The sequence below is a fragment of the Acomys minous genome (genome assembly GCF_964271855.1).
Source record: "Acomys minous genome assembly, chromosome: 2".
Taxonomy (NCBI): Eukaryota; Metazoa; Chordata; class Mammalia; order Rodentia; family Muridae; genus Acomys; species Acomys minous.
The window spans coordinates 53,305,787-53,328,577 of NC_140484.1; the positions used below are offsets into that span (position 1 = coordinate 53,305,787).

Genomic DNA, 22,791 nt, shown 5'->3' on the forward strand with positions numbered 1-22,791 from the left:
TTAGATCACCCTTCAGCAGAGGGTGGGAGGCAGTGGTCTAGGATCTAAGCCTTTAGAAGTTGCTGTTGAGAACCCATAAACACATCTGTAGACTCCAGGGATGAGGCCTAGCTCTAGGGCCAAGAAGGGACACCCTAGTTGGATGGCAGTGGATTCCAACCAGGTGGGAGGAGTGAACCTCCCATTTTTGGAGGTGTGCAAACTGGCTTTGACTTCAGGTCCTCTTCCCTCCATGCTTGGTTGAGGTTGGAGCAGCCTCTTCCATCCCTCTAGCTGGAATACACAGCCAGCGCATGTCAGAGACCCAAGTTTTCCAGCCAGGTTATAAAGCACTTCTTGCAGCTGAAGGCCTGAACAACAAAGGCTGCTTTGAGGCCAGAGCTATTCTGGGCACAGCGAGCCACAGTGGCCCCGGCCAAGCTGCTGGGAGGTGTGGACTCTGAATGCAGGGTTGGGAATGCTAGGGTCTTTCGGGTAGTTTCACATGCTTGGCCGACTAAGTAAAGGCAAACAACAGAGCAGGACAGATGAGTGTGGAGGGTCCCCAGGAGACTTTAGCAGATCTGCCCTAGCTGACACTTGCCTGCCTGGACTGGCTCCAGTTGCTATGGGAATGGCATTCAGTAGCACCAACCAGCACTGTCCTGGCCAAGATGGATCTGATCCCAGCTCATTTGAGCAGGAAATAACTAAGCAGGGCAGTTAGAACTGGAAAGGCTCACCAGGACCGTGAAGGACTTTCCTGTGAAGAACAGGAAACAGCAGGCAGGGGAGGCAGGAATCTGGGAAAGGTATTGTAGAAGACTGGGCTGGAGAGATGGCTCAGTGGTTCCGAGCCTGTACTGCTCTTGCAGAGGAGCTGGGTTTGGTTCCCAGCACCTGCACTGAGCAGCCTGTGATTCCAGGTGCGGGGCATTTGGCCTCCTGGGGTGTTCTTGTCCATGTACCTCTCCCAGCCACAAAATTAAAAATAATGAAAAGCAGGAGGAGCCATCAAGCAGACAGTGAAGGAGCCTGTTATCTGAGGATCATTAGGCCAGCTCAGAGTCAGCTGGAGTGAGGCCATTGTGAGAAAGGGCCAGAACAGGCAGCCATCGTCACTTTCATCCTATGCTTCAGCACAGAGATACCATGTAAAACACGCAGTGTTCTTGCTGAAGCTTCCTTGGTCAGAGCAACATGAACAGCTGCAGCTCCCACTGCTGCTGTCTGGGCCTCACACCTGGGGAAGCAACAGAGTGAGGCATGTCAAGAAGGGTGGCAAATCCCAGGCACCTTTGCTCTCTGGAGCCATGGAGACCAGTGGACGTGGTGTCGCAGAGAATGAGGTGTGCCAAGGAGGATACCCACCCCGGCACTAGTCACATGGCTTTCCCATGTGTGTGCTGATGGAAAGCAAGGTGATAGCCTAAGGATGGGTTTCAAGTTGTTTATTTATCTGTATAATACAGTCGATGGTAGCAGAAATATGTGCACAAAACAATTCAGAATTCAGAGTAAAAAAAGAAAAATCTAAGTTTATTCCATTGGGTATTTAATGTACATGGATTTCACAGCTCTAGTCTACCTGTACCCCAGCACCCCACATACAGCTGCTGTCTCCCAGTGACATCAGGTGGGAAGCAGCTTTGCAGGGCCCTGGGCAGAAGCCCAAGTTCCAGGCCAGGCAGAGGGAAGGCAAGAAGGGGTGAGGAAGCTGGCTCCACTGCTCCTCTCCAGGGAAGTTGGAGCTGTAAAGCACACCCAAGTAGGAGACACTGCAGTTATGTGGCCAGCCATTGATGCTGGCTGCAGCTACTGTATGCAGATGCACACCACAGTCAAGTGTATCCTGCTCCTCCAGGAACAGCTGCCTGCCCATCCACAGACCCCTCGATAGGCTCAACCTGCTGAGCCATTTCACAGTATGTCTGCTCACTCACCCTTCAGAAGTGTCTGTAACACAGTCACCTACAAAGCCTGTCACAGATGTGTTGCAGCACATTAATGTCCTAAATCAGCACTTGGAGTACCACATGGCACTGCTCTATCCGGCTGAGGCAGTAATGGCTGAAAGCTGTAGCCATGCAGCCAAAAGGCCTCCAGGTTAGGCGGGTTCTGAGCTATTGCACTATCATACTATATTTCTGCTTCCAATCATGGTTCAGAGTCCTAGTGAGAGCGTAAACAAAGATGAAAGAAATGTTACTCCACTTTAATATAGTCTGTAGTATCATAAACATCGGTGCTCAGTAGTGAGACGTCCAGGCCTTCTGCCCAGGGCAGTGGTCACAGCAGCACTCCACCAAGGGCCTGATGCAGCAGCCTCCTGTAGTCCAGTGGTGACGAGTGGAGTCAGCCCCTTCACACTCCAAGCTTCCTCTTCTGGTCAAAGTAGGCGTCAAACCTGGCTTGGGCATATTCCTGGGAGAGAGCAAACACAAGCAGCTCACTATGTAGCCAGGCTGAGCTGACCTGGAGAATGCTACTGTGGCACACCATGCCAGCAAAGCCCACATCTGTATCCCTGGTGCCATCCTTGCTTTGAGATCTGTTCTATCTTACAGTATCATCTGATCAAATCAGACTTTAAAACTTGCTTGAAATATCCCAATTTCCTGTCTTTGCCTGATGACATAATTATCAAACCTTCTACCTATCGTAGAGTGGGTGGGACCCATCACAAAAAAAAGAGTCTATGTCAAGGACAAGGAAAGCTAGTGTCAGAGCCTGGCTCACAACAATGGTGCCAGCCTCTAACCTGAAGCTGGGTATTATAGACTTGGAGTATGGAGTGGTAACATGCCTTATAGCAGGGAGGTGACACCTTTCAGTGTCCCTTGTGTTAAAATGGGCTGCAGTGGAGCTGACTGACAAAAGTCTAGAGTTCTTTCTGCCTCACACAGACCCCACTAGCATGTGGCTAAAGGTGACCAGCAGCACTTACGGCCCTGGGGTGAGGCAACTGTAACATCAAGAAGGGCTTCCAGAGAAACTGCCCCAGTGCCACCAGGTCACCAAATGCCCAAACCAATGGGTCACACACCACAGCTTCCTTGCAGTTGAGGAAACATACCATGTACCCGAATTCAATGGATGAAATCTTGGCCTGTACAATTGACCAAAGTCCCCAGAAGAAATGGGAGGCAAGGGCAAATCTGTAACCACAGAAATGAGAAGCACATCAGCCATGTGAGGTCAGTCAGAGAACTACAGACATCATCGTGTACCCCAGCCATGTTACCAGTATCTTTCTCAGGCAGTAAGTGCTGCCTTGGTCCTTTTATGGGACTGTGTGTGAAAGGACTGGACTCTCCCTGTCTCTGGCCCGTCATGGGAATACTTGTGTGAATACAACCAGCTGCCTGGCAGGGCACATAAGACACTGGGTAGCTATGCTCTGCTTTGAGAGTATACAGAACCACCAGCTGGCAACAGCTCTTGAAAACCTGCCCTATGCACTGGGCAGGAAGCTGCTCCCTAAGCAGGAGGCTTTCTGCAGCTCCTGCTTAAGTTCAGATAATAGCAGGTGAGTGGCAGAGCATGTCATCACCTCCAGCCTCTCCGTGCAAAGAGAAGCACCACACAACACTGGCCAGCAGCTGGTTACACTCGCCAACACGAGCAAGGAAAAGCTTACCTGTTGACTTCAAGCAGCATGTCTTCTTTTGTAGCACACTGCTCTTCACTGCTGAGGCTTTCAAAATCATTTTGGAATGTAGTCAAGTAACTGGAAATAAAATGGAGCTTAAAAAAGAATTAACTGTGTTAGGATGGATGACTGTTAAAAGCAAACCCTGCCAACAGCTGCATGCCTGTCACACATGCTGCCAATGCCTCTGTGACACCAGAATGGTGTCTGACTCTGACGTTAATGATATCTATCCCTTAGCTTCCTTCAAGTGGGCTGAACACAAGGGTCTCCATGAACATCACAAAATAACACAGTTCAAGGGAACTAGAGAGAGTAGCCCTGGCTTCTCTTGGAAAGGACCCAGATCTGGTTCCCAGCACCCACAAGGTGGCTTACAACCTTCTCAAACTCTAGTCCCAGGGTATCCAATGCCCTCTTTGGTCTCTGCAGGCACTCTATGCATGTAGTGAACAGAATTCATGTAGACAAAACACCTTTTCACATAAAAATTCAAAACAAGAACTCCAGAAGGCCACACACTTTATTTATACAGCATTCTGCCCCCATGTGCATGGATGCCAGAAGAGGGCACCAGATCACATTATAGATGGTTGTGAGCCACCATGTGGTTGCTGGGAATTGAACTCAGGACCTTTGGAAGAACACACAGTGCTCTTAACCTGAACCATCTCTCTGGCCCCGAGGGCCACACACTTTAAAGTACCTACAATGAATTAAAGAGAAAAAAAAAAAGGGGGGGGGGGGCGGGCGCCAGGCGTGATGGCACACACCTTTAATCCCAGCACTTGCGAGGCAGAGGAAGACGGATCCCCGAGAGTTCCAGGCCATCCTGGTCTACAAAACGAGTTCAGGGCAGCCAAGGCTACACAGAGAAACCTTGTCTTAAAAAAAAAAAAAAAAAGCACAGCTGGGCGTGGTGGTGCACATATTTAGTCCCAGGCAAACCCTGTCTCAAAAAAACAAAAACAAAACAAAACAAAAAGAGAGAGAGAGAGAGAGAAAAAAAAAGAAAAAAGAAAGAAGAAGAAGAAGAAGAAGAAGAAGAAGAAGAAGAAGAAGAAGAAGAAGAAGAAGAAGAAGAAGAAGAAGAAGAAGAAGAAGAAAAGCAGCACTGGGCCAGGCATGGTGGCACACACCTGTAATCCCAGTTCTCGGAAGGCAGAGGCTGGTGGACTTTGAGGCCAGCCTGGTCTACAAAGTAAGTGCAGAACAGCCAAGGATACACAAAGAAACCCTATCTCAAAAAAAAAAAACCAAACAAACAAAAAACCATTCTATTACTCAGAGGTAGTGAATGACAGAGCCCTACAAAGAGAGTGTTTGACAGAGCCCCACACTCATTTATTTGAGGATCAAATCCAAGGCTCTGTATATGTTGGTCAAACTTTCTCCTACTGAGAGAGACATCCCACATCCCTGGCATCATTTCAAAGGGGAGAGAGAGAGAGAGAGAGAGAGAGAGAGAGAGAGAGAACACTAACTAACTAGTCCTTAAGCTTGCACACTGCTGTACAGTTTCAGTGCTGTCTTTTACCACCACAGTCTGCCTCAGCTGACCCCCCCTCTCAGCTATTCCAACAGATCTGAACCCTGGTGCCATTCACTCCATGGGTCCAATTTCTCTTCCACCAAGCCTAGACCCAGTGCCCTCACCTGTGCCCTGCTCTTCACTCCAAGCAGACCACCTACTGCTATGCCTCCTGCTCCTCACATAAGCTGGCTGCCTTTGGACACATTCAAGCTTATCCCTGACAGCCTTAAACTGTGACCAGAAGAGAGTGATGACACTTCCTGGCACCTTAGCAATCTCCCATTTGAAAGGCCAGCCTTGAAATGGAGTCTGCTTCCTGAAACTTCTTCATGGGCTCATGGCTCCACAAGGCCTCAAAAGATGCACCCTGACTCTGCAGCCGTCGCTTGCTCACACCTGTCCTCACAGGCAGCGTCTGAGCCACCGTCCTGCAGCTGTGAAATGCTGTCCTGCTCACTCCCTGCTTTCACTTAGGTAGTGTTTCACTTTCACTCAGGAGGCAGAAGCAGGTGGATTTCTGAGTTCAAGGGCAGCCTCGTCAACATAGGTGGTTCAGGATAGCAAGGGCTACACAGAAAAACTATGTCTCACAAACAATACAAAATTTAAAAAAAAAGTGAAAAAGGAGCAGCATGTAAGCTGAGTGGTGGCTGTGAGTTTCAGGACAGTCAGGGCTACACATTGAAACCCTGTCTCAAAACCAAAAACAAACCAAAGCATGCCATTCTAACAGTGTACAGCTAGCTTACACATAAAGCTGACTTATCAGTACAAATGAGACTCCTACCTGCTGTTTCCGGGTAGGATACTTCTGAAAGTTTGCTCTGAAGAAAGGGTACTTTTCATAGGTATAATCATACATCCACTCACAGAAATGGTTTCCAATGTCAAATCCCCTGAGAGAGAGGATAACGGAGGCAAAGAGTGAGGCACACTGCAGGAGCTGCAGGCTCCCCGAGCAGAAAGGACAAAAGCCGAATGGGGGGCTGGGGAGATGGCTCACTGCTCAAGAGCACATGCTGCTCCTGCAACGGACCCCTGCGAGGGAGCTCACAATTGCCTCATAACTTCAGTTCCAAGGGATCTGATAGGCTCTTTTGGCCCCTGATGTGCCCTCAGCACTAGATGCACATACATACACATAAAACATATACTAAAAGCTGAATGAACCTTAAGTGGGATTCTCTGGTCCCCAAGTTAGGCTTCTGGAGCAGACAAGAGTATGGCATCTTTTATGTCATAGAAAGCCATTTAGGTTGCCATCAGAACCATAGCAAACTGAGGCGGGGAAAGGTGCTACCTGAATACTACTTGGGCACTTGAGCACAGTGCTTCATGTCAGGAGAACCATCTTGGCAGCTCAGAGGAAGAGCCAGACTGCTTTTGAGTGCTTGCTCCAACTGCATGGTAAGGCCTATACTGACCTGTATGGGGCAAATACCTTCTTTTCTGGTGGTGGTGGGTACTTTTTCCTAAGTCGTTTACACCTGTAATTGCTTTATATTACAATAATATGAAGTACTATACTCTGAAATCAGCATTTGACTGCAACACATTACCTGTAATTGTAACTGCTGTATTCAAAGTCAATGAGCATCAGCTTCTGCTTTTCAGAATTCTCCCGGCCTTCCAACAATAAGATATTACCTACAAAAGGATTGGGTGACAAGACGTTTTATAACACAAGGCTCCAATCTTTGGGCAGCAGAGTTGATTCTAGCCCTGAATGATTTCAGATTTGATCCAAAAGTCATCACAGGGGCAGATAAAAGTTTTGTCATGGCAGTCTGGCAGGGAGACTCCAGGACCAGCTGTTCCCAGTCCCTGCCCTCCTAGGCAGTCTGAACACTACAGAACATAACCAAATCTCAACTACTGTCTGGGGAAGTACTTTCCAAAAACTTTACATAGTGTGCACCTGAGTGCATTTGGTCTCCTTACCTCAATCTCCTGGAGCCTTGGGACTGGGCTACTGTTATCAGCTGGCCAATTAAGGCCCAAGTGGCTTGTCCCTGCATGCCGTTCCAACCCAAGAAGTCCACAGACAATGGCCCTTTGACATTTCCTCTAGCATTGAATATAGGCAAGTGGGTGATTGCCAGACCTAGAACCCTACATTAATATGTTCAGAAGCTCAAGAGTCGGTGGGAGGGCCTGGAGCTCCATCCTTTGTTCAACTCGGTCCATTCTCCCTCTCCCAGGGTTTCTAATGGAGGTAGTTACTATGCTTTGCAGCATACTCCTGTTGCTTCCAATGACAATGAAAAAAAACGAGAGCAGGAGTGAGACACCCAAAAGTATACAATAAAATAAATGCAAGCCATCATTTCTATCCTTTCTACAGTTGGCCATCACTCAGACAACTGATCTGGTCCAGAGCCCTCTGGTGATGATATGCACACTTCATTACCATAGAACCAGAAGGCTATGGTGAACAGGCAAAGCTGCTGCTGAAATTTCTATACTTTGTCCTAGTTGGCAAGCAATAATCAGCTAATCAGAAAAGTTCTTTGACTCCAATTAAGGGCTGATTGATGAGAAGTCTTCATAAGAAACCAATCTAGGCTGGGCACACCTTTAATCCCAGCACCCCAGCATGCGGGAGGCAGAGGCAGATGGATCTCTGTGAGTTCGAGGTTAGTCTGGTCTACAAAAAGAGTTCCAGGACAGGACATCCAGGGCTATTCAGAGAAACCCTGTCTCAAAATACCAAAAAAAAAAAAAAAAAAAAAAAAAAAAAAAACAACAACAACAACAAAAAAAAAACCAAACTAAACAAAAAAACCTCTACTAACCTAGAGCTAAAAATGTAGAGGTATGGGCTGGGCGTGGTATCGCACACCTTTAATCCCAGCAGGCAGGCGGATCGCTGTGAATTCAAAGCCAGCCTGGTCTACAAAGTGAGTCTAAGGCAGCCAAGGCTACATAGAGAGACCTTGTCTTGAAAAACAAAACCAAAAACAAAACAATAACAAAAACAAAACAAACAAACAAACACACACACACAAAACCAACCAACCAACAAACAAAAAAAGTAGAGGTATAATTCCTTAAGTTCAAGATCTGAGAGCCAGCTTGGGCAACAGAACAAAATGCTACCTTGAAAACAGAATAGTTGAACTGTGGTGGTTTTAATATCTTTAATTCCAACACTTGGGAGGCAGAAGCAGATGAATCTCTGAGTTTGCTGACATCCAGGGCTACATAGTATAAGACTCTACTGTTGGGGGATGGTTTGGTTGCTGCCCAAATAAGCAGGCTCACATACCCCAAAATGTTTGTAACCTTGCCTAAGAACTTATTCCTGGGACTGAAAAGATGGCTCAGAGGTTAAGAGCACTGGCTGCTCTTCCAGGTCTTGAGTTCAATTCCCAGCAACCACATGGTGGCTCACAACTATCCATAATGAGATCTGGTGCCCTCTTCTGGTGTTCTGGCATGCAGGCTCAGAAGCGGGAAGAATGCTGTATAATTAATAAACAAATCTTTAAAAAAACAAAAAAAAAACCCACTCCTGTTTGATCAATAAAAAGCCAACACACCTGGGCAGGGCAAATGGAATAGATGTGGCTAAAGTTCCTGGGCTTTTTGGGAGAGAGACCAGAAAAGGAGAAAGGAAACGAGACGAGACGAGATGAGATGAAGAGGGGAAAGGAGGCCACTCCACAGGTTAGGTGGGGGAGAAACACATGGCCAGAGTGGATGAGCATTAGCAAGTATTTGGGACTGTGGATGGGAGGTAGTTCCATAGAAATTATTAGAAGCAGATGGCATGGGATTGGGACAGGGTATGGGATGCCTGCCCCAATATAGAAGTCAGTTTAGGGGATTATTATCGGCCCTGCCCCAGATGAATCAAGGCTATTTTAAAATATAACAGGTGTCTGTATTTCATTATTGCTAATGGATTAGAAAATACCGCCATAATAATAATAATTATAGGGCTAGGCTGGGCGTGGTGGTGCGTGCCTTTAATCCCAGCACTTGGGAGGCAGAAGCTGGCAGATCACTGTGAGTAGCCAGCCTGGTCTACAAAGTGAGTCCAGGCCAGCCAAGGCTACACAGAGAAACTCTTTCTAGAAAAACACATACACTAAATAAATAAATAAATAAATAAATAAATAAATAAATAAATAAAAAATACAACTAGACGAGTAAAAAACAGTAAAATTCAGTGACAGCAGCAACATACTTTACTGTAATTTTTCTTAAGTAAAGCAGTCTGAGTGTGTAGTGCTGTGTGTGCATATTTTGTGGGAAGGTGGTTTGAGGGAGTTGCACAGCGCTCACATGATCTGGATCTTCTGCTCTTGAGGCTAATCAAGTAGCAATATCTACCATAGGAGTTACATATCAATAGGTACATGTGGCTTCACCCCAATTTCCAGTTTAGAGACAATCTTTTCAGATCTTTCTAATGTATAGATTTTAATATTATAAACATAATGAACATACTCTCGTTTTTTGAGAACTTGCTTTTCTAACCATAATGCAGATGTTTCCCGTGAAGGTGTTTAGTATAAAGTTCATCTTTAGCATGGCATGGCAATCCTTACCTTCTTGACAGTCATTATGACAAAATACAACTGGAGATCTAGTGTACTGCAGCAATGATCTGGAAAAGGAAAGCCTCACTGTTACCTATGTAATTCAGTAAACACAGGCATGCTCTCGTGTGGCCAACGCAGAGCCTGCCTGCATCCTAACACAGTGTACTCATTCATATTCAGAAAACCATGTGTCTCTGCACAGAACCTACTCAGCCTCCCCACACTGCAAGCTCTTCCCCTCTGCACTACTGCACTGGCCATGCTGTCCTGGCATGCACAACTGCTCCTCGGGAGCCTGCTCCTGACTAGAAATGATGACCCTGGAGTGGTTTCCTTTGCGGCACGTATCAGAACTAGACAAGTGCTTTCTGTCATTAAAGGTCTTGGCACTATTTCCAACTGGCACAGCACACATGCCTGCACCCAGCCTCACCAGAAACCAATCTCGCGGTGCTTAGGTTTAGCCCACCATCTCCCTGGCCCACTATCTCCACCCACCACTCCTGCTCTTGGTAAAACCTCACTTGACCATCTCACAAAGTGGAGTTCTAGGACAGCCAGCAATATAAAGAGAAATCCTAAGCTGGGCGTGGTGGCGCACGCCTTTAATCCCAGCACTCGGGAGGCAGAGGCAGGTGGATCGCTGTGAGTTCGAGGCCAGCCTGGTCTACAAAGTGAGTCCAGGACAGCCAAGGCTACACAGAGAAACCCTGTCTCAAAAAACCATAAAAAAAAACCAAAAACAAAAAAAAAAGAGAAATCCTGCCTCAGGAGGAGAAAAGACAGACTCCCAGTTTCAAACCATCCTGTTCACCAGGACTTGCTATGGAGAGACTATTTACTCAGTAGATGAGGAGCTTACTACACCTCAGGGCAGGGGACAACAAGCTACACTCACCTCAGATTCTCAAGCTCCAGAGGCAGGTTGTAAGTGAGGATCTTCTGCAGTTGCTGAACTCTGGCCTCCCCGATGAATTTAAGTCTTAGCACTTGATTCAGGTATCTGCCACAGGAAGGACAAAGACCAGTGCTAAGCTTAACAGGTATATTCTCAGCTCTCTCTCAAGCACCCAACTCCAGCCAATCCCAGTCCCAAGGAAGCCCTGTAGTCTCCAGGAAAGAGGGAGGGAATGGTTGGACCTATAATACTGAGGGAAGCTGGCTTTCCACCCACCCACCTGATAGCAATTTTGCAAACAAGTCTTCATTCTTGGTCCAGGAATTGATTGATCATGCAAGAAAGACTTATTCATGAGACATACATCACAAGTGAAGGCACGCACACCAATGAACCAAAGGGCCTCTGACCACCCTGGCAGATGAACGGAAGCACCCACTTCTGTTACTGCCAAAGACACCAGGGTAAGAGGGATGGAGAACACTTACTTTTCCATTGTTCCAAAAAGCCATTTTGGTTCCTTATTGAATGGCATTTTCATACCATGAAATGTGGCCATTTTTTCAGCTATTTCTGCAGAAATATCTGGTAAATGTAACTCTTCAGTGTCCAGTCGCCGGCTCTGGAATGGAAAAGGGATTCAGGAACTGTTATTTACACATGCGATTTGACAATTGTTTGCTTTTTTTTAGTTTTGTGTGCATTGATGTTTTGCCTCCGTGTCTGTGGGAGAGTGCTAGATCTCCTGTAACTGGAGCTATAGACAGTTATGAGCTGCCTGCCATTTTGGTGCTGGGAACTGAACCCTGCTCCTCTGGAAGAGTGCTCAGTGTTCGTAACAGCTGAGCCATCTCTCCAGCTCCACATTCTGACAATGTATTAAGACCCTACTCAACCAGTGAAAAATTTTTCCTAAGCCAGGCACATGCCTTTAAATCCAGTAACAGCAGGCAATCTGTAAGTTCAAGGTAGACCCTGTGTTCCAAAAAGTAAAGACACAGCATCCCCACAGGTAATGATCCATAGTACTTGTACATGTGTACATTGAGAGGGGTGTACAGGGAGAAACAGATCTATTTCCTTAAGGACCCAAGGAAGCCCCTCCTTTAATGAACTAGAAACACCACTCATGTGACATGTGATTGCATGTCTTCAACTACAGTGGTGTCTTCACTTGTCAAAACAGCCTGTCTTTAGGAGTTCCCAGCTCAACACCTTCCTATCAGAGAGCCCTAGGTTCAAAACGGCTGCCAACTGCTCCTGCTGTGTCCTTAGCATGAGGGTTGGCACGGAGTAGGCATCAGTGCAACACACTAGGCAAAAAGGTGGACATGGAGGCCAAATCCCAGCCAGCAGACACTATGCTATCCCCATCCCCAGTGTAGCCTGAGGCCTGGATCATCCCATCCTGACAGCCCTTCACAGAGTGTGTAAGGAATCCTGAGGTCTGGGAAATCCCCTTGGCTACTCCTCACAAGCTACACCCCGCAGGACTCATGGTGAGGTTTCCCTAAAGGTACAAAGCAGCAGGCACAGGGCAGGATGGAGTTCTGCCAGTCAGAAATCCTGCTCAAATTCTTGCTTCAAAGATATTCAGGCTCTTCCTCAATGCTGGAATACTCTCCACAGCATTCTCAACAAGCTATGCTGTTACACGGACAGGGAATCACCTTCCACTAACCAGATACTCAGGACTTCTTTCTGCAGACAGCTCACTCAGCTTTCAAAAATGCCGGTATAGATACATAACACTTAGCAAAGGGAGTATGTTCCTTACGCCACTGCACCATACAGTGTACTTTACAAAGCTAGGTAGTTTAAGCCTATCATACACCTAAACCATGTGCTTTAATCTTTTGCTCCTAAGGCCTCAAGGAAGAAAATAGCAGAAGATTAAATCAAGCACAATGAAAATGATGCAACCAAGAGACTTGGGGCTACTACTGTGAAGCTGCCACCAGACTGACACAAAACACAACACATTCATTACAGGAAACTTTGCTTTCTCTAAGACAGCATCTCACTGTCTAGCCTGGAACTTACTATCCTACTTTTGCTTCCTGAGTGCTGGGATTAAAGACCTGCAATACTATGCCCAGCCTTCTTGCTTGTTTTTAGACAGGGCCTCAACTGTGTACCCCAGGATGGCCACAGATTTAAGGGGATCCTTTTGTCTCAGCCTGTTAGGATCACAGGTGTGAGCCATCAGTCTGGCTTAACAATTTTTTTCCCATGTAGAAAGAATACTCAGCTGGGGGTGGTGGCATGTGCACTGCTGTGAGTTCAAGGCCAGCCTGGTCTACAAAGCAAGTCCAGGACAGCCAAGGCTTCACAGAGAAACTTTGTCTCAACAAACAATCAAACAACAACAAAACACACAAAAGAACACACTCATAATATAATAAAAAGTACAGCATGTAAGTATATAAGCAAGGAACCCAGTCATTTATTATCAAGTATTATGTACTATATAACCATACATGCTATATATTTTTGCTTTTGGTGAGATACATGATTTTTTAATTTTGATGACTATGCCTATATAGGAAAGAAAGAGGCTAAGATATAAACTATAAAACACATAGGCTCTCCTCCCTCCCCCCCTCTCTCTAACAGGGTCTCATGTAGCCCAGGTCCTCTGCTACAACTTACCAAGTGCCAGCATTAAGGTGTAGACCATGGCTGTCTACCTATCTAATTTATTTATTAACAGAGCCTTATCTAGCTTGAGACTTCCTATATAGATCTATATATCTCCAATTCAGAGATCTGACTGCCACTACCCACCAGGTGCTGGGATTAAAGGAGTGCTCCAGCTTACCCTGCATGTCCTGAGGAATTCCTGATGTTGCCGGGTTCAGAGCAAGGGCTTTACTCTAGTGCAATGATTTGAGTCCCAAGAGTTCTCTGTATCCTTTTGTGTCTATGGATAACTGTGGTCCTTGGAACTGACTTATATGGTTGGTCAAGCTGATCCATGTTTCACAATCACCTCTCCATTTGGAGACTCAACTAAAGATATCTGGGGCTCGAGAGGTTGTTCAGGTTAAGAGCACTGGCTGTTCTTCGTATCGTGAGTTCAACTCCCAGCAACCACATGGTGGCTCATAGCCATCTATAATGAGATCTGGTGCCCTCTTTTGGCCTGCTGGCTCACACACAGGCAGAATACTGTATAAATAATAAATAAAATATTTTAAAAATTCCCATCTGAGTTGAGCAGTGATGATATGCACCTTCAATCCCAGCACTTTGGGAGGAAGAGGAAGGCACCAGCTGGAACCATTGCTAATCATGGACAGACGGTGCCCCAAAAATACAAACATATGACTAGCAATCATAGAAATGCACATTAAAACATCTTAGAGTTGCAGGGATGGTACAGTGGTTAGAGCAGCCCCTTGAAGAGGAATGGGGCTCAGTTCACAGGACCTACCTGACAGCTCCCAGCCATCTATAAACTCCAGGTCAGGAGAGCCAACTCTCTTCTGACCTGGGGGCATGCACATGTTATGCATACATATATGCAGGCAGACAAAGCACTCATACACATAAAAATCAATTTTTTTTAACACTTAGAAATTTCATCTTGCCCCAATAAGAATACACAGCATCAAAAAACAAACCCAGGACCAGGCGGTGGTGGCGCGTGCCTGTAATCACAGCACTTGGGAGGCAGAGGCAGAGGCAGGTGGACCTCCGTGAGTTAGAAGCCAGCCTGGACCACAGAGGGAGTTCTAGGACAGCCAGAATTGTTATACAGAGAAACCCTGTTCCTCCCCCCCTCCCCAAAAAGAAACAAACCTAGCTGGGCGTGGTGATGCACGCCTTTAATCCCAGCACTCAGGGAGTCAGAGATAGGTGGATTGCTATGAGTTCCAGGACTACCTGGTCTATAAAGTGAGTCAGGACAGCCAGGGCTACTCAGAGAAACCCTCCCAAAACAGAACGAAACAAAACAAATAGCAACAAAAAAGCAAGCAAACAAACAAACAAACAAAATAACAGTGGGAAACAGAAACAAGAGGGAAGATGATGAAAACAAGAAGAAATAAGGGGCTGCAGCATGAATGCTGCCCCAAAAGCTGAGAATAAAGTAAAGGGGGAAATGTGTGGCTACAGAATGGTGAGGGTGAGTGTGTGTGTACATGCACCTATTTGTTGTTGTTGTTAAAGGTTTATTTTTATGTGTGCAGTTGTTTTGCCTACATGTCTGTACCACATGCATGCCTGGTGTCCACAGAGGCCAGAAGAGAAAGTCAGATCTCTTGGAATGGAGTTACAGACAGTTGTAAGCTGCCATGTGGGTGCTGGAAATTAAACCTGGGTTCTCTGGAAGAGCAGCCAGTGACCTTAACTGCTGGGCCATCTCTCCAGCCTCTCGCATATAATTTTAATTTGTATTACTGTATCTATGTATGACAGAAAGGTTGCTACATACTTTTAGTGCTAGGCACACTAGGTACGCATTCTACCATTTCAGCTACATTTTTTGTCTTACTTTACTTATGACCCCCTTTATTTACACGATTCACATTAATTTTTTTAAAGTCCTATTTGCTTTATTTTCTGTGTATGAGTGTTTTATCTGCATGTGCAGCTGTGTACCATGTGCATGTCCTGGTGCCCACAGAGCTCAGAAGAGGGCATCGGATGGCCTAGAACTTTAATTACAGATGGCTGTGAGGCAGTATTAAGAACTGAGCCTGGATTTTCACAACAACAACAACAACAACAACAACAACTACTCGGTGGCTGAGGATCTCCCATTTAACATTCCCCACATAGTGCTTCAAATGACAAGATTTCAGTCTTTTGCGACAATGGAAGCTAATCCATCTCCTGTTGTGGGTCCCATAATCTTACCGGGATAAACTGCTCCAGTCGGCCTTGGGGAAAGATGCCATAGAGTTTTGGCCCAAGTGACCTCTCTGCAAGAATGGCAAACATGACACTCTCCAGAACCATCGCCTCGGCCCCCTAGAACAGACAGCAACAGATCAGTTGTTAGAGTACTCTCCTAGGCAGGCGGTGCTTCCTGAGGAACAGGCTCCTCTAGGCTACTCTTTGGCATGAGCAAAGATTCTCTCTCCTGCCCACCCCCTTCCCTTTCTTCCCCAACCACAACACACACACACACACACACACACACACACACACACCTTGTACAGGATTCTAGTTCACAGAATTATACTATATAAGTGATGTCTAAAATTCAATTTAGGTTACTAGTTCCAAAAATACAAATTTCTCTCCAAAAACAAAAATATCTATAGCCCAATATATTACATATTAATACTCTGTAGAAAATGCAAAAAAAGACAAACAAAAAATTGGTACCCTACCAAAAAAGTTGTGGCAACACTTTTTGTTTTTGAGAAGTCTCAGTAGCCCAGGCTGGCCATGAATTGTGTGACAGGTAATTCTCTTGTCTCTGCTGAGAATACAGGTATGTGCCACAATGTTCACTTTATTTGGTATAGGGGACTCAACCTAGGGCTTCTAGTAAACGTTGCAAGAACTCTACACCAATTGGGACTAAATCCCCAGCCCCAATCTGTACAGTCCCAAGTGCCTGTGGTTATCCCTAGGTTGCTGTCGTGCTAACTGCATCTTAGGGAGACATTAGTGGACTATCCAACTGGCTGTCCTGGACTTGCTTTGTAAACCAGGCTGGCCTCGAACTCACAGAGATCTGCCTACTGGGATTAAAGGTGTGAGTCATCACGCCCAGTAACCTTTTTTTTTTTTGCAGGGGGGGGGGGTTGGGGGGGTTGGGGGGGGTTTGAGACAGGGTCTCTCTGTGTTAGCCATGGCTGTCCTGGACTCGCTTTGTAGACCAGGCTGGCCTCGAACTCACAGCGATCCACCTGCCTCTGCCTCCCGAGTGCTGGGATTAAAGGCATGCGCCACCATACCTGGGCTTTTGGTTTTTTTTGTTTTGTTTTTGTTGTTGTTTTTTAATTGAGACAGCGTCTCAGTAGGTAGCCCTGCATGCTATGAACCCACAGGAGGAACCTAGCCAACATGTCAGTGAGCTTGAATGCTCCAAAGGCCTCCTGCCTAGTCTGTGGGTACCAGGTTTTGAGTTTCAATTCTTGTCTCTACTCATTTCTCTATATGGCCATTATGCTCTTCTTTAGATTTATTTAGTGTGTATGAGTGTTGGTATAATTATATGCGCACGGTGTGTGTGCTTGGTGCCTGAGGAAGTCAGAAGGCATTGGATCCCTTGGAAGAGGAGTTTTGGATGGTTTGAGCCACTGTGTGGATACCAGGAACCAGACCTGGGTCCTCGGCAAGACCAACAAGCGCTCTTTGCCACTAAGACATAGCTCTAGCCTCCTCCCACCATTTTCTATCTTTAATTCTAATAACTCATAGCTCTATAATAACTATGCCTTCAAAACCCATCCTTTTTTCCCAGTTCATATTCATTCCTCGGTCCCACTGAAAACAGCGAGTTAGCGCATGTGTTGTCATCTGTGAAGAGTAGCAGGCGGAAGGGGCCCTGACTCTTTCACAGAGGAACTCTCATTTATTGTCTTAAGTCCTAGCTCAGATTCCATCTCAAATTTCAAAAACTATTTTCTATGTGCAGGCAGTTACATGCCAAAGGGGGCATGTGGAGTCAGTGGACACCTCTTGGGAGTCAGTTCTCCTGCTGCCTTATATGGGGTCTGGAGATCAAACTCAGATGGCCAGACTTGCATGTTAGAGCCTCTATCTATGAGTGTTTGGCCCCAATCCCACATCAATAGGTAGGTGTGTGTGTGTGTGTGTGTGTGTGTGTGAGAGAGAGAGAGAGAGAGAGAGAGAGAGAGAGAGAGAGAGAGAGAGAGAGAGAGAGAGAGAGAGAGACTCCTTCCCTCTTATTCCCAGCTTTCAGGTGATTTTGATCACCCTTTAGTTTTTTTGTTTGTTTTGTTTTGTTTGGACAGGGCTTTCTCTGTGTAACAGCTGTGGTGTCCTGAACTCACTCTCTAGTCTAGGCTGGCCTTGAACTAACTCATGGAGATCCACCTGCCTCGGTCTCACGAGTGCTGGGATTACAGGTGTGGGCCACCACACCCAGCTGTTTAAGACAAAGTCTTACTTGTAGCCCAGGCTGGCCTGGAACTCACTGTGTGCTGGGATTAGAGGCAGATGCCACCACGCCCAGCTTTTGTTTTGTTTCCCACTGTGCTGGAGATGGGCCTCAGGCCCATTCTCACTACCCATCAACTGTACCTTAAGCTCTTGGTCTGCTCCCAACCCCAGCACGTCATTTTAGTAGGTCCTTGTCATACGTTTTTGGTTGGGTTTTTTGTTTTGTTTTTCAAGGCAGGGTCTCTCTATGTTAGCTTTGGCTGTCCTAGACTCACTGTAGACCAGGCTGGCCTCAAACTCACAGAGATCCGCCTGCCTCTGCCTCCCAAGTGCTGAGATTAAAGGCTTGTGCCACCACATCCGGCTGGACTTTTGGTTAGTTTTTAAGACAAAATTTTTGCATTATGGTCCAGGCTACTCCTAAATCTGAATCCCTCTGGACCCCTGCATTGGCTTCCCCAGTGCTGGATTGCAGGCCTCATGTTTGCTTTGAAGTTCAGTAAGTTCATCAGCACCTGTCCATGTGCATGGCAACACCGTCACTGGGACCTGGGTCAATACTCTATCTAGACTGCTGCAGAGTCCAGAGAGACATGGTTCCCAGCACAGACATAAGCATTTCTATGCCCCTGATGCTCTCCCTGGTAGCTATGAGAAGCAAGTGAGCAGTGGCAGAACAAACAGGCTTGGTCCTTAGCCTACCCATCCATGCCATCATCTGGTTCAGTCCCAGACGAGTGCAACTTTTGTACAGAAACAAATACCTCAACCATTTATTATTTCAGAAATAAAAACTCATTCATTCATCCATTCAAAACACAGAATGCTTGGTATATATCTAGCACTGTGATAAATATCAGGGAACTAAAGAGTAAGCCCCATTAGGCGCCATTTGTGTAAAACTCACATAGAAAAACAGGAAGTAACTGTAAAAAGCTGTTTGCATGACATAACATGGCTGTTGCACTCATGAGTTCACAGCAGCTGTGATTTTCTACATTAAGACCTGCACAATACCAATGAGTCAACATTGGGGGGGGGGGGGTACACAGTGGTTACAGAGTAGCACTTCCAGCTAAGTGGTTATTAGCAGTTATTGGTGGTTAATGGTTTCCGGGAAAGGGAGAGTCAATTTTTCCCAAGTATGATGTAGCTCTGGCTGGTGCCCATGTTCTAATGGATGGCTCACATCCATGTGCATGCTGGAGGCACTAACTGGACTGGACTCTATGAGTTTGTTTTCTTTTTTAATGACATGTTGGTTGGGGTCTGAAGAAATGGAAGGGACTAAAGGGTTAATATGATCAAGATACATTATCTAGGGAGTGGAGAGATGGCTCCAAGGTTAAGAGCACTTGCTGCTATCGCAGAGGATGTCGGTTTGATTCCCAGCACCCATGATGACTTACAATCATACTTAACTCCAGTTTCAGGAGATTCAACACACTCTTTTGACATGCCCATGCAAACAAATCACCCATAGACATAAATAATTTTTAAAGTGTTTTTTAAAATTTATTTATTATGTATGCAGTATTCTGCTTGCATGGACACCTGCACACCAGAAGAGGGCACCAGATCTCATCATAGATGGTCTGAGCCACAATGTGGTTGCTAGGAATTGAACTCAGGACCTTTGGAAGAAGTCAGTGTTCTTAACCTCTGAGACCTCTCTCCAGCCCCCAAAAGAAGTTTTATTTTTTAAGATACATTATATATGTGCATGAGTGCTGAGCCCACTGAAGAGTTGCCAAGAACAAGGCCCACCCTCCCGACCTGAAGAAATGTATGGACAAGAAGTTCTCATTGAAGTTAAATGGTGGCAGCCATGGACAAGGAACACTGCAGGGCTCTGACCCCTTCATGAAGCTGGTGATTGATGAGTGTGTGGAGCTGGCAGCGACTGGGCAACAGAATAACACTGGAGGGTGTCATGTGAGGAAAGAGCAGGCAGCATCATGTCAGAAGCCTTGGAAAGAGTCTAAACAATGTTCAACAGAGGCGCCCATAGCCCTCCCCAAAGAGCCTGTGTGACTGTGATGAGAACTCGGTCATATACATTTTCATATGAAACTTTCTGCTAAATAATCTTTTGTGATACTAAAGAAAAATTTTATAAAGGAACAAAAAATACTTCCTAAAATTAGTATTTACCCAACAATACAACCATATATTAAACACATCAACACTCTCACAATTTTACAATGATCCCTGATAGTTTTTTTTCTACTCCATTTCATTTAGAAAGCAAACTGGGTATAATATGCACACCCTAGATTAAGAGTCTAGACAACATAGTGAAACTTTTAAAAAAAAGTATTTATTATGTATGCAGTATTCTGCTTGCAGGCCAGAAGAGGGCACCAGATCACATTATAGATGGTTGTGAGCCACCATGTGGTTGCTGGGAATTGAACGCAGGACCTTTGGAATTAGTCAGTGTTCTTAACCTCTCAGACTTCTCTCCAGGCCCCAAAACTTTGTTTTTTTAAAAATCCAAAAAACCAAAAGCTCTAACATTTCACATAACCTACTAATTGCAAACAAGTGATTCAAATCTGCCATGGAAGAAAGAGAACCAGGGAGAAGAGGAGGCAAAATAGCTGCCTTTGTAGAAGGAGCTACAGATGCTACTGAGGTTCTAAACTGGAGGAAAACAAAGTAGCCACTGCACTTGGCAATGTACAAATTGTTGGTGATAAAAACATGAGCTTCAGTGGAGTGACAGGGACAAGTATTAGATAGGAAACAATGACAGAAGAGATCCCTAGATAGGTGAAGCAAACAAATTTGGACTTTTCATTTTATCCATTATGGTTCACTTCTGGACAGCCAAGGCTACACAGAGAAACTGTCTCAAAAAACAAAAGAACCAAACCAAAACAACAACCAAACAAAAGAGAAATAGAAATTTTATCAGGAACAGTAGCAGAGACGGAATTGAGGTGGAAATGCCCGGCTCCCTGGAGAAGGAATGGAGGATGATGACAATAAGCCGAGACGTTAAATCCAAAGAGGAAAAGGTAGGCATGCTGAATGCAAGAGAAAAGGTTCCCTGCACAGGGATAGCAGATGGAAAAGACACACAAAGAACAGGGCCGGGAGCAGATGTCAGATGGGAAGCCAAAGAATGAGTTCTGTACTGCATGCCTAGGGTGGGGAAAGGGAAGCTGGAAGAGAAAGCAGAAACCTGAAATAGACTTTAGAATCCAAAAGCAAACTAAGAGTAATTCAGCAGGCTGCCGGGCCGTCAGCACTACTACAGTGCAGCACCAGCTCTCAACTGTGTTATTTCTCTAGAGTTCAGCAGCTCAGGGCTGTGGGGTCCAGCATAATGAAGGCAAGTATGGAGGTGGCTAGGTTCAACCCTGTAGGGGTTAAAGGTAAGCATGGAAGGGCCAAGTGGAAGACAGAATGTATGGAGGGGAAGGCCTTAGAAGCAAGCACAGTTGGTCCATACATGAGGACGGATGGAAAACAAGGAGGTGACAATGCCTGGACTACAGATCTCCAAGAAACCAAAGGAAGCTAGGAGGTTAGCGGATGTGGACTGCTGAAACTACAAATGACAAAGAGGGTTCCTACTACCTTCTGGAGGCAGTCAGGGCGCAGGTATGGGGAGGCTATCAGAAGGAATGATCGGAAATGTTCAAGAGGGATGCAGTATAGAACAGAGTATCTGGGCCACAAAGTGATGACAGGAGCTGGAAGGGACTCCAACAGGTTTTATAGATCCCTGGCATAATGCGTGCAAGAAGCAGATAGCCCAAAGACCACGGTGAAGCGTGTGGGCAGGGATTTCTGTTGGCAAATGTTTGGCTGCAATACAGGAGGAGAAGCAGGAAGACAACAACCCCCACCTGTGAGTGGCTGGGTTGAAAATGTCCTTGCCTACAAGAGGCATGAAAGAAGATCTTAAGGGGAAGGCAAGGCTCTGGAGCAATAGTCAGAAGAGAAGGACAATTATTACTTTTGCATTTATGTATGCATGTTTTATAAGTATGTGCATGCACATGTAGAGGTCAGAGGACAACTTGTGAGTTTGTTCTTTCCTTCCACCACGTGGGTTCTGGCGATAAAACACAGGTGGCGAGACTTGATAACAAGTACCTTTACCTGCTAAGTCATCTCACCAAGCAGGTGAGGTGTTAAAGAAACATATTGAGAAATGGAAACCGACTCTTCTTCCACACCTGTGTGCACACCAACTCCAAAGATCACAGGTAAAGTCAGATTCCTTGTGAAGCTGGCCCTGAGAAGGAAGGGGAGGGGCTGCTGGGATTGGTTGTCTTTGAGGATGGTAGTGAAACCCAAGGGAGGAACATACAAGAGTGTCAAGCAGGATACTTCTGGGTCAGGAGGCTCTGCTACAGTGATGCAGAGAACGCAAGAAACGTGACAGAGAAAGCAAGAAACACCAGCTCCCAGTTCAGAGGCTTCTGGGGTGGTCAGCTGGCCATGTCACATTGGCCATGCTGTGTACACCAGCACCCTTCCCTATAAGCCTGAGGTACTAGAGAATGCGCACAAGGTGCCTACCCTCCACTGCTCATTTCACATCTAGCGTCTCAAGTTCCCTTGAATGCATATATCTCAGTGTAGTTATCCCAGTTCCATAATCTGTGAAGAAGCCTTTCCAACCTGGCTACCAAAGCCACGATAAGCACTGCCACTTCCTCAAGGGGAAGAGTGCCAGTGAAACAAGCAGGCAGTGATCTGCTTCCTGATGATGGTGAGACACTGCCGGAGAAGCCAGGTACCTCCACAGGAGTATCAGAGATTATTTCCTGAGCCTGTATCTCTCAGTATCTCAAACACTGCTTAGAAATTGCCACCACAGACAAATTAACTCCTCAGGAGTTAGGAAGCCCCTTACGGCTCAGGCTCAGTGAGCTGGTCTAGAGCTCTTCTTCTGAGAAAGATCAAAGACCAGAAGTTTCCAAGGGCAGATCAGGCCTGCCAAACCACAATGCAGTGAGGCTGGGCACCACCAATTTACAGCTCATGCAGATGAGAAGGGACTCAGTTACTTACTTGAAATTCATTTTCATTCTGAGCTTGTTCGGATCCCTCTTTATTACAGGACCTC

General features: G+C 46.0%; 1 protein-coding gene across 3 annotated transcripts in view; it reads right to left on the reverse strand.

Moving 5' to 3' along the window:
* Positions 1 to 1,415: 1,415 nt before the first annotated feature.
* CHKA (choline kinase alpha) overlaps positions 1,416 to 22,791 on the reverse strand; it is a 51,398-nt gene continuing 30,022 nt past the window's right edge. For 2 of the 3 annotated variants that reach the window (XM_084750833.1, XM_084750831.1), the window contains 10 exons: positions 22,737 to 22,790; positions 15,480 to 15,593; positions 11,102 to 11,235; positions 10,614 to 10,718; positions 9,722 to 9,780; positions 6,725 to 6,812; positions 5,953 to 6,061; positions 3,620 to 3,726; positions 3,056 to 3,137; positions 1,416 to 2,403 (listed from right to left, as the gene is read on the reverse strand). In XM_084750833.1, coding sequence (XP_084606959.1) covers positions 2,344 to 2,403; positions 3,056 to 3,137; positions 3,620 to 3,726; positions 5,953 to 6,061; positions 6,725 to 6,812; positions 9,722 to 9,780; positions 10,614 to 10,718; positions 11,102 to 11,235; positions 15,480 to 15,593; positions 22,737 to 22,790 — 912 coding nt within the window. In that variant the 3' untranslated portion in view covers positions 1,416 to 2,343. The remainder of the gene's footprint in view (positions 2,404 to 3,055; positions 3,138 to 3,619; positions 3,727 to 5,952; positions 6,062 to 6,724; positions 6,813 to 9,721; positions 9,781 to 10,613; positions 10,719 to 11,101; positions 11,236 to 15,479; positions 15,594 to 22,736; position 22,791) is intronic. The other variant, XM_084750832.1, reaches the window with a different exon arrangement.